Source organism: Lepidochelys kempii, chromosome 4 (assembly GCF_965140285.1).
Source record: "Lepidochelys kempii isolate rLepKem1 chromosome 4, rLepKem1.hap1, whole genome shotgun sequence".
Lineage (NCBI taxonomy): Eukaryota > Metazoa > Chordata > Testudines > Cheloniidae > Lepidochelys > Lepidochelys kempii.
In genome coordinates this window covers 51,286,910-51,299,236 of record NC_136383.1, presented here as the reverse complement: position 1 = coordinate 51,299,236, position 12,327 = coordinate 51,286,910, and the positions used below count along the sequence as shown (strand labels likewise).

General features: G+C 43.4%; 1 protein-coding gene across 4 annotated transcripts in view; it reads left to right on the top strand.

Moving 5' to 3' along the window:
- The window catches only part of TBC1D9 (TBC1 domain family member 9), an 84,708-nt gene that overhangs the window by 53,621 nt on the left and 18,760 nt on the right, over nucleotides 1-12,327 (top strand). For all 4 annotated transcript variants that reach the window (XM_073341203.2, XM_073341204.2, XM_073341202.2 and 1 more), the window contains 3 exons: nucleotides 1,255-1,469; nucleotides 9,533-9,650; nucleotides 10,698-10,983. In XM_073341203.2, the coding sequence (XP_073197304.1) occupies nucleotides 1,255-1,469; nucleotides 9,533-9,650; nucleotides 10,698-10,983 (619 nt within the window). The remainder of the gene's footprint in view (nucleotides 1-1,254; nucleotides 1,470-9,532; nucleotides 9,651-10,697; nucleotides 10,984-12,327) is intronic.

Below are 12,327 nucleotides of genomic sequence, written 5' to 3'. Positions count from 1 at the left end.
GCATCATAGCTAAAGTGAGGTCAAAAAGAGGTGGTTGATACAATCTGTACAGATTTGACCTTTGTAGATAGGATAGCTACAATTTGCTCACATTTATATAAATGTGATGCATCCTTCTGTGTCTTGACGGATTGACAGCATAGCCCATGGATGAGCAAAGATGTCCATTAGTGTCTGGGGAACAAATCAACTGGAGGAAGATAGTTAGCCTAACATGCACTAGTTACCAGAGTTAAAACAGTTTAAATGGCTTAAAATGAAAAGGGGAAATAATTCACATTAAGGAAAAAACTCTGGACAATAAGTCCCTGTATATGCTACAGATACATCTATACCTGGTCTCCTGGTACCAACACAGTTGTCCTCTAAACTCATTTCAGATATGGTTCTAGTTTTTGAAGTAGGTCAAACCTTAACCATGTTTCATAACTAAATTAAAACTGACCTATAGGTGGAGATATTTGTCATGGAGAGGGAGCAGGTATACTGGACAGAAAAAAGGTTGGTGTTATTTTAAATAGAGACTTTTTGGTTGAGGAAGGTGTGGTCTAATGGTTTGAACACAGGGCTGCAAATCTGGATCTCCGGAGTTCTAATCCTGGCTCCAGCACTGACTCTTTCTGTAGCTGTGGGAAAGTCAGTTAACTTCCCTGCTTCTTTTTTTCTCTTCAAAATAAGGATAATACTATGTGCTCACAGGGATGCTGTGAGAATTGACTGAACGATGTTTTAAAAATTGCTCTGAAGATGAAAAGCTCTATAGAACCAGCAGCTATTTTGTAAATGACTTAGAGATAGATGTGGCTGGTGGTCTCGTGGTAGTCTGCATGTGAACAGGGTGCCAGCCAGTAGGCTAGGAGTGTGCTACCAGTAGCATACAGATCGTTCCAGTCTGGGGAAGGACACTGTGGTGGTGGCAGCTGTTAAAGCTCCACTGCTGTTCAGCATGCTGAGCATTTCTGCCCTACAGAAGGAAAGGGTTTATTTTTGTCTTTTATCATTATGTGAAACCGCTTTTTAAAATGTACCCAAAGGAAAAGGCAACCAGCTGGTGTTTTTATGAGTGCCAGGCCAAATTTATCCTCTTTAAAATTATAACATTTTAAACGTATTTTCAAACTTTGTTTCTATTTTAAAATTTCCATTCAAGATGTCTGAACTAAGGGAACAAAAGAAAATAATGTGACTATACTATGTCTGTTAGCCCTTACTTAATTATCCTGCTTCATTGTTGTTGCTCTCTCCTGCTCCTAGGAGCCATTAATGAGATGGCCACCCACCCTGGCTATTATGAGGACCTCGTGGAGAAATCTATGGGGAAGTATAACCTTGCCACAGAAGAGATTGAGAGAGATTTGCACCGCTCTCTCCCAGAGCACCCTGCATTCCAGAATGAGATGGGTATTGCTGCCCTGAGGAGAGTATTAACAGCTTATGCTTTCAGAAATCCAAACATAGGATATTGTCAGGTAATGGAAATGTCTTGCCATCTTTTCAAGATCTAGAATTCCTATTCCTGTCTATTTATTTTGTTGGTTTTTCAATCAGTGGCTGCATGCTAATGTACACAGTTGATATATTTGATCATGCACATGAACATTTAGGTTCCCGATTTGTTTGCACAAAACCCTGATCCTGCAAAGAGTTGCATTAGTACAGACTCCTGCATCTATAAGTGGTTCTCAAACTTTTGCACTGGTGACCCCTTTCACACAGCAAGTCTCTGAGTGTGACCCCCCCACCCCCCGCTTATAAATTAAAACACATTTTTATATTTAACTTTATTATAAATGCTGGAGGAGAAGCAGGGTTTAGGAGTGGAGGCTGACAGGTTGTGACTCCCCCATATAATAACCTTGCGACCCCCTGAGGGGTCACAACCCTCAGTTTGAGAACCCTGGATCTACACAGAGTCCTCTTCGCTTCAGTTGGACTCTGCACAGGAGTCTATGCTAGCATAACTGTTCGCAAGCTCAGGTTCCAGAGGCACTAACTGGTTGTGCATACTGGTTTGTATATGCAGATTTGTGTGCCCATAAATATAGTGGCCAGTGTAAGGATGACTAAGGATCTGTCCCCAAGTGCATCTAATTAAAATAATAATCAAAAAGTGTCAGAATGAACTCTTAATAAGGGATGTTCTGTGAATGACCCTGAAAGTCCTTTTAGTAACATTTTTGCCTGTTGCACAGCTTCTCTCCTCGTTCATTACTCATGGGCTATTTATTGCTCCCACCTGTGGAATTCAGCGGCAGCCCAGTGTTGTTGCTGGAGGCTCCAGGATTAAACTCTGCCCTTCAGCTCAGGACAAGCAACCGATTTTCTCCTTTCAAAAGTGGAACAAATTGGTGGTTCAGTTTCTCCAGACCATTTAATTTTAAAACCTTTCCTTTGCTTTGTTTTCAGGCAGTTGTGACTTATAACCTTCCTCCTCCTCTTCCCCCAGATTAGATAAATAGCAGCACTGTGGTTCCTACCACCTGGATCTGCCATTGCAGCACCTCCCTGCTGGACTCCTCTGCCCCCACTCAAGCATGGCAAAGCTGTCTTGCAAACACCTGGCTTAAATCTAATCCGTGTTGCCTTTGTGAGGCAGCACTTACAGGTTCTACAGGGGGTGAATGATGCCCTGCCTGTGACCAGCCAGCCTACCTTTGCACTGCTAGGGCATGGGGCTCAGAATCAGACTGGCATGTCAGGTTCCCACCTTGTCCTGAGAAGCCATGACTCCAGTGCAGAAAAGACCAATCATTTGCTTCTGAATTTTCGGGGAGAGCATCTGAGGACAAGGAGGAAGCTATCTGGCCAGCTCAGGGGGTTGGTCGCAGAACAGATCTGTGCTGGAAGGGGTAAAAACCCTGAAAGGATCCAGAGTTTCCCCTACCCTGCAGCTCCCTGGGGAAAGAAGCAGAGGCTCTTCCTCCCACTGTGAATCGGGATTAACTCTGGGGTAAGTCTTGCAAACACCAGAAACTTCCAAGAAGCAAAAGCAAGTGTGTCTTTGCAAGTATTGTTAATGAACAAATGAGGTGAAAATCCGGGGTAAGACCCCTCCTCCTTGGCCTTGTCCCCTGAGGGAGTGTTTGCTAGGGCTTGTCTCCTAGGATCACGGTGCTCTGTATCATTCCCATTGCCTCTCCCACACGCTTCAGCATGTTGAGGCTTGCAGAGGAGCCTGTTCCTCCTGTGCAGCTCTGCCTCTGGCTGCAGAGGAATGGAAAGTGTGCCTGGGGCTTTCTGAGTTTCAGCCCAAGAACCCGCACTGTGCCAGGGGATGAGCTCAGATTTCAGACAGCAGCAGAATGGGAGTTGTGCCTTCTGATCATCAGCAATAACTCCTTGCTCTGCCAGGGAAAGGGGTTTGTGTGTGTGTCTCTCTCTCTCTCTCTCCACCCCTCCCCTGCTCCCCGAGCTGGCTCCACATTAAAGCCTTAGGAGGTCACTCAGTCTGTGACCAGAACAGAGGCACATGAGGATTCCACATCCCTCTGCGCCACAAGGGGATTACAGAGGGGTAAGTGAGAAATCCCTTCCCATGTTCAAAGGGAGTCTGTTTTCCTGTGTAAAGTCCTGAGTTTGTACTAAGTTGCCCCTACTACACTTACTTGGACGTTTTGCAGCCTGGGGAAGCAGGCAAGGCAGCCTTCCATGTTCCCTGGAGACGTCTAGCAAGCTACCTCCACAATTGAGGTATCGGTATCAACAGTATCCCTTCCTCTATTGCAGAGGTGGGCAAACTATGGCCGGCGGGCCACATCTGGCCTGCGGGACGCTGCTGCCCGGCCCCTGAGCTCCTGGCCCGGGAGGCTCACTGCCGGCCCTTCCCCCGCTGTTCCCCCTGCCATGTGGATATGCCGCCGCACGGGCAGCGGGGCTGCGAGCTCCTGCCACTCTGAGGGGCATGGTAAGGGGGTGGCGGTGGCATGCGCAGTGGGGGGGGGTTGGGTAGGGGGTCCCGGGGGGCAGTCAGGGGACAGGGAGCAGTGGGTGGTTGGATGGGGCGGAGGTTCTGTGGGGGGGTAGTCAGGGAACGGGGAACAGGGGGTGTTGGATAGGCGTGGGAATCCTGGGTGGGGGGGCTGTCAGGGGGTAGGGGGTGTGGATAGGTCAGGGAGCAGGGGGGTTAGATGGGGAGTGGGGTCCCGGGGGGGCGGTTTGGGGCAGGGGGCTCCCAGGAGGGAGCAGTCAGGTGACAAGGAGTGGGGGGGGGTTAGATGAGTCGGGGGTTCTGAGGGGGGCGGGAAGTGGGAGGGCCGAATGGGGGCAGGGACCAGGCTGTTTGGGGGGGCACAGCCTTCCCTACCCGGCCCTCCATACAGTTTTGCACATCAATGTGGCCCTCGGGCCAAAAAGTTTGCCCACCCCTGCTCTATTGTGTGGTCACCGTGCCAGGATAAATAGTGTACTACCTCCTCCCTATAAACAGTCAGGGAAGAAGTACCACACATGCATTGGACACAAAAAATCCCAACCAAAACAAAACACAAAAACCTACAAGGATGTCTGGCAGTAGCTTGCAAGGAACTCATTAATGTTAATAAAATATCTTCCTCTTCAAGCATTATTAGACACATTTCCTGTTGATAAGTTTGAAATGAGGATATCTGATTAAACTAAAATGTTTTATATAAAACAAAGAAATTTCATAAGTTTGGGGAGTCTAAGGTTGTTGCAGCAGTAGGTCCACCAGTCAAAGACATAGTCACACTTGCATAAGGGGACTTCCTTCCAAAAGACTCCATGGACCATAGTACTAATGATACATTGCACAGCAGTTTCAAAGCCTCAGCTGTAGCCTTCAGAACACACATTTTTCATATGTTTAATAAAGAATGCCTTCTTTGTGGAAAACAAGAGGCTAACTGTCTAGAGGTCTGAGCCTTGCTTGGAGTAAGACGTCTCAGGTTCTGCCTGTGATTTGTACCAAGCAGTGGATTTTCACTTGGTGGCTACAAGAAAGCCTTGTTACATCCCTGGATTGCCGTTGCTTGTCCTAAATGGATATGTTGTGCAGAGGAGCTATTGGGGGAAACGGTAGAGAAATTTCTGTCTGAGATTGCGGACAGGCCTCAGCCCACTGTTGAAAGCAGCATTAGCAACTATTGGTTGCTTCTAACACCAAGGGTATCCAAGAAAGGATTGTTACCCTGGGAGAGGGAAGAATCTGGAGAAGATGCTTTCAAAGAAACCTAGATCAGTTTTCCTTCAGTATGACACAGAGCATTTGTGTGCGAGAGTTCAGAATTCCTGTGGAGGACTCTTCCTTCTGATCTACCTTCTGCACCCAGAATCATAAGTGGCGGTGGTAGGCACAGATTGTATGTAATGCATCTATACCCAGGCATAGGCAACATACCAATCAGTATCGCATCCAGAGAAACAGACCTGTTCCTAAAGGAAGAACTGCCATTAGCTCTTGAAAATCCAGAGGAACTTTTGATCCCAATGCAGAGAACTGCTCTCCAAGAGGTCCTGGTCCTGGTTGTAATTTTATCATAATGGTAAAGATTTGCAAAGATCCAAAACTTCATTGCATCCATCATTTCCTGAGGGGTCATCAGTAGCCAATTGTTTCCAAATGTTAGGGTGCTATGCATCAGCTTCATCCCCTGAGCAGGATTTCTCGAAATGCACCTAGTTAAATTCCTTCTGAGGACTTACTTAACTTCGCATTGCCTCAAGTGCATGGTTTTGTCATTCTCAGATAACATCCAGTGCCTCTTTGTGGGCAGGTAATTTCAAACAACGTGCTGAAAGCCAACCCAACTCTAGACGCATGTGTACTCATATGGAAGCAAGCGTACTTGGAAGACAGATTTCCAAAATCTTATCATATGTATCCTTCAGTTCATTTTGACATCTCTATCAGGGTGTGTCTTTTTAAATTAAAAAGACAAGGCAAAACCCACAAACATGGCCATGTGGACATATGGGGTCAGACCAGTAGTCCATCAAGTCCAGTATCCTGTCTGTGACAGTGACCAGTAAGGTGCAAGAAACCACATAGCAGGCAATTATAGTATTCACAGAGAAAGTCTCCTCTTACTTCCCATCAGAGGTTGGCTTAGAATTGAGTCATAAGTGTTTATATCCTTTCTGAAACCACGGAACGAAGCTGCTCCTTGGCAATGGAAATAAAGGCCTGGGAAGAGAAGAATCTGCTGCCTTTCCACACTGCGTACATAACGCATACAGAAAAGAGGAAAAGGGAGAGTTTAAGTCCTCCTCGTAAGAAGGCACTTTGGACTTGCTAGATAGCCAAGACCCCCACATTGTACCTATAGAAAACACCAGACCTTGTGAAGCTGGGACTCCTTCATTCAGACTGGGAACATCTACCGCTAATAGCCTGAGCATCAGAAGAGCATGGAGTACTTCAGCATGGATTCTCCTTTAGCCTCTGATACAGTTTGGTGTTCAGAGAGAACTCAACCAGGATATTTCATTCATTGATCTGGTCAAATTTACATTTCAGGTGTGAGGGGAAACAGGAAGCTCTTTGGGGCAGGAACTGCCTCTTTGTACCTCTACTGCCCAGCACAATAGACCCTGACCTCTAGAGGCTTCTGTAATACCAATATGATCATAATCCCAAAGGTCTGGTGATCTCAGCTACACTAGAGTTTTTCCAGGAGATTTGTTTGGAGTCCCGCAACCAAACACCATAGAGATGTGGATACCAGCCTTGTAGCCAACCACATTGGATCTTCCATTTGAATATCAGTTGCCAAGTTTAATTACACTGACTAATTTAGACAAGCCTGTGGCTGGCCTTTCTAGTCACCATTACCTGAAAAAGGCAAGTTTTGGAATTAATTTCCATATCCATACAAGATATGCCTTTGTCATAAGGAAAAAAATATTCTTACAGCTCCAGAAACCTTTCTGCTCAAGGTAAACTCCTTTTTCCACAATTCCTGAGAAATAGGTCTCCCGTCATTTGGTTCTACCCTTCGGAAGATTGTGACATAAATGGGCGTTCCTAGAGCTCTGAAGATTCATCTCTAGTGTATAGATTACATATGCCAGTTGTACCCTGTTCATCTTACTCTGTCCAAAATGCCAAGGCCTTAGGGACTCAGGTTGCTGCAGCCAAGATGTAAAAATCCTGCATCCGTTAGCATGCTACGCATCTAGGAAACTATTAACAGAAATTCCTAGAGGCCCTCGGGGGGGGGAAGTGTATGAGCCTGGGGAAGATTTGCAAAGGTGCTACTGGGTTGGTTTCCACATAACTTCTTAGTTTAACTCTTGCTTTTTGTGGGCCGGGTACTGCAATTCCTGGCTATTGTGCTACTACGATAATTAAACTCTGTCCCTACTTCTGGGATTCACTGTTCACTACTTCCTATGGGTAATGAATGAGGAGAGAAGCTGCATGTGCAACAAAATGAAAAAATTTTTACATTATAATTTTCCTTGTTAGCAGCTTCTCTCTGAATTCAACCCATCCTGGTGGTCTTGTAAATAAAAATATAAACTGAACATTTTCTCCAAAGGGAGATTCATACATATATTGTCTTAAGGTTAAATTAATATAGTGTATCAAGTTATCTTACATTCCAGCAACCAATTGTTAGTGTTATCTGCAGCTGTGGAGGAGCTCTTTTGGTAGCTTGAGCAGAAGGGCAGAGCTTAGTCTTGGAGTCTCCAGCACAACATTGGACTGCCTCCAAACGCCACATTTAGGGGGCTTTGGCCCATGAGTAATGAATTCAGAGAGAAGCTGCTAACAGAAAATGATCAGGTAAGAAACTTTGCGTTCCATTTCAAGAAAAAGTTCCTTGTATTTCAAATGTTCCATCGTATCTTAGTTGCTTCAAAACCTTCTTTTTGCCGTAGTTGCAAGCAGTGTTAAGGAAAACAACAAGGTATCACATAAGCTATTATAGCAGAGTGCAGCTCTGCTGTAGCTAAGATTGAGCAGCAGTTTCTCTTCGAAGTCTGGAAGCATTATCTGGTCACAACCGTTAGAGTACAAGACTGCAGTCTCCTTTTGTATATCTCTGTGCCTTAGCTTCCCTGATTGCAAAATGGGAATAATACTTGTTGATTTTCTAAGAGTGTTGTGAGGCCTAATTTAATCCCTGACTGTAAAGCACTTCAATATCCCTGAATGAAAAATACAGAGGGAGATGCAAAGTATTCTAACCATCATCATCAATTCATAAAGAAGAAATCACTCAACATTACTTGAAGTATCTTTTGTTAATAATAATAATAAAAAAAAGGGAGGGGGAATGGTAGGACAATGAACACTGGAATAGTGGCAACAGGAGCACACTTGTAACCCTGGCCCTCACAGTCAGGAGTGAAATTATAAGTAGTCCTGGATCATGGTATTAAAGTACGTTTTATTCTTTCACAAACCTAGTGACAGTTATAGCAAGTATACAAACTCTAAAGCATTATATAAATAGTAAACAAGACTAAAGAGAAAAGGATAGTGTGTGACTGCATCATAATGAAGTGTTGGGAATGGATCAGTATATATGAATTGACAGACCTTGAAAAGGGATCTGAATCAGAATTTCTTAGTTTTTAACTGAGAACTAAATTAGTGTTTTTAAAAATATTTAACTTTCATTTTGGGGGAGTTAAAATACAATGAAATAACTTTAAAAATGTGTTCTTCTGGGACAGTCACAGAAAACAAACTGGTACTATACCTGCCCACCATCTGTCATCTCTCCTATTAAGTTAGGATTTAAAATAACCAATCTGTTCCTCAAGATTCAAACTCTCACGTGGAAATATTATCAAAGTAGGTCATTTTTTCAGGCCTTCTGGCCTTGACAAAGGAGTTAGACAAACACTTAAAATGACTGAGAGCAAACAAACACAGAGCAACATTGTGCCAGACGTTTGTGTAAGATGGAGGAAATGGGTCACAAGGATCCTTGCCCCCATCTCCCTCCTTACACACACACACACACACACAGACTGAGCATACTTACAGTCCTTCTGCTCCATTGTGCTCAAGACTGGCACCACTACTACAAACATTTGCCTCATCAGTGGAGAGCATGACCTCCATTGGGTTTTTTGGTTTTGTTTTGCACTGGCAGAAAGCCTGGGGTGTGTAGACTGCATCCTTGCAAAAAATGGTGTAGAATCTGCACTCCCCAGGGCTCCAAGAGGCATTATGGTTGAATGAGGCACAGTTCCTTCAGCCGCAGCCCTGGAGAGAATGCACCTCCCTCAGTACAACTCAACAGTTGAACTCGTGAAGAATGAACAATAAATTGATTGTGCAAAGAAGCAATAACATCCAGAGTCTTGATTTTCAGATGTTTTGAAGAAACTTCTCATTAGGAACATTAGGAAAACATTGTTTGCTGTACTTCCAAAAGAATTTGGACTGGTGAATATAGCAGAATATATAGTAATTTTTAAGTGAAATTTCTTCAGGGTAGATCCATGGCTAATTTCTGACTTTGCATAAATTCTTATCTGTTCAGACTTTGTAGCACTAGATATGCCAAGAGAATTTAGAAATTACATCTAGTGACTTATTTTTTCATTCTTGTAGGCCATGAATATTGTCACTTCAGTACTTCTTTTGTATGCAAAAGAGGAGGAAGCTTTCTGGCTGCTTGTGGCTTTGTGTGAACGCATGCTGCCAGACTACTACAATACAAGAGTTGTTGGTATGTTAAGGGGATTGTTTTTTCCAAAAAGTCCTTAAATATCCAGAAGCCTGTTCTGTTAATTTTTATTTTGAAATAATCAGATGGTCAGAACTGTTGCTAACAGATGAGAGAATGAAATAGCTAGTTCAGAAGTTTGGAAGCAGCTACCTAAGTAGATATTCTGCTTGTGTTAGTTCTTCACCTGCTTGAGGTAAAACAGAATTCTACAATGGACTCGACTTGACTTGTTTTAGGTTAAAGAGGTCAGAAGGAGGTTGGAGGCTAGAATTTTAAGTGTAGAGAACAGAGGATATAATATAATTACCAAATGAATGTGGTGAGGGGCAGGGTTGGGTAGTTTACAGGAGAAGGTTGTATTACCACACACCTCTAGGTTGTTGGTTTGAAAGGACATTAATAACTGAAAGCCTTTACTGTCTTATGACTGGCTGTTGGCTTGCATGAAATGAATTGATGCTTTCAATCCACTTCCATAACAAAAATCATTGTTACTTACCTAGCAAAGGCACCAATGACTGAGCTTACCCACTCAGTCCCAGAGGTAGTGGTGTGGAGATACTTGTGTTTGCTGTTGCCTGTGTGGTGTGTATGTTCTATAGAAGCTCTTCAGCTTTGTGCCACCACAGGGAACAACCACTAAATTTTCCTTAATAATGAAAAAAACTAACAAACTCTTCTCCTTCCTCCCCCTATCTTGCCTCTCCCACCACCACTCCTGCGATGCTGAGAAGTAGAATTCCACCATTAATGGTGGGTGCCTTATCTACAGGTGCCAAAGAACGGGTTTCAGAACAAGAAAAAACCCTGTTTCCTTTTTCTAGGCTCTGTGTTTATTATATTTGTTTTCTGTATAATAGTGTTTTGCTTTTTTTTGGTGCTTATCACAATTTAATAACAGAGAAGGATCTATCCTTTCTCTGGTGGTAAGGAAATGTATATAAGCATCTTGGAGAATGTTCTTCTAATATTTTTCCCAGATGGGTCTAAATGTGTATTCATTTGATCCTAAATTTGTGCGTGCCCAATGTTACTTATTTCCAACAGGAGCTCTGGTGGATCAAGGTGTTTTTGAAGAGCTGGCCCGGGACTGTGTTCCACAGCTTTATGACTGCATGCAGGACTTGGGTGTTATCTCCACAATTTCACTGTCCTGGTTCCTCACGCTTTTCCTCAGTGTAATGCCATTTGAAAGTGCTGTGGTGGTTGTGGATTGTTTCTTCTATGAAGGAATAAAGGTGATATTCCAGTTAGCTCTTGCTGTGCTGGATGCTAATGTGGACAAGCTGCTGAACTGTAAAGATGATGGAGAAGCAATGACAGTCCTGGGAAGGTATTTATTGAACAAAACCAAAGCTCTGCTTCCGGTTTTAGTGCATTTAACTTATTTACCAAGAAGCTGATGATGTCTTTTAGATGCTTGAAATCCTTTTTGTCTGTAACAGGAGTTATGTGTTCCTTTGTCAAAAAAGGCTTTTCATATATTTCTGAGTGACCATATCTTCTTATCTAGGCCTGGTATTCACCTAAAAAGTAGATCAACCTAGCTACATCACTCAGGGCTATGAAAAATTTTGCGCCTTGTGTGATGTATTTAGGTTGACCTAATTCCCCACTGTAGACTCGGCTAGATCAATGGAAGCTCTACCACCAAATCGAGACGTGGATTAACTACACTGATGGAAAAACCCCTTCCGTTGATGTAGGAAGCATCTATATGATGACACTACAGATGCAGCTGCAGCATTGTACCTGTGCCGCTGTAGTGTAGACATACCCCTAGGGTAGTGGTTCCCAAACTGGGATTCATGAACCCTTGGGGGTTTGTGATATGTATCAGAGGGTTCTCAGAAAAAATTCTCTAATCGTGGACAGAGCTGTCCCTAGGCACCCAGGCTTGGGAGCCAGCAGCCCGAGCCCCGTGACCATGACTTCCTGGCAGAACAAGTTTAAGCTTCGTTGTAGTCTTGCGTTGTTTGTCTGGACTGCTCAAGACCCGAATGCTTGTGGGACGAACTCTTTAATTGAGTTGTCATCTTAAATACTTTCATGCTGTTTCATGTCTGGTACTCCTTGATGAAACATGTAGGAGGCTTAATCGAAGTGATACGAGGTACAGAAGTGAAATCTTGGAAGAGTGTTGCTGTTTTCATAATGTAATAAAATTACTAATATAATGATAGATGATGATGTAATAATAAATAGTGTGTAATAAACGTGTCATAAAAAATTATTTTCTAGATCACTGCTTCTATCATTTATGCTCAGGTAAAGGAGAAAATCCCTGGAAATATTAATTTTTAGGAGGGGGTTTGCAAGATTAGATATTTTCGTGAAAGGGGTTCGCAGGTGGTTAACATTTGGGAACCACTGCCCTAGTGGAACAAAGTTTCAGAAAATTACAGCCACCTTAAAAGTCTACAAAGGAATTATGCACAACTGCTCCTATTAGCCAGGCTCAACAAAACCATTTTTTTTCCTTTGTAGTTTCTAGAATATTCTTCTGAACCTGTCTTGTAGGGATCTTCAGCAGGTCTTGGTTAGATATCTGGAATCTGTTACTTCATCCTTTTGACTGTTAACTTTTAAGTGCAAGTAGGAAAAATACCTGAATTCAGGGGTAACTATTGTTGGAAATAGACTTGCCAGAGAATGCAATAGATCTTGAAAGGCTCAT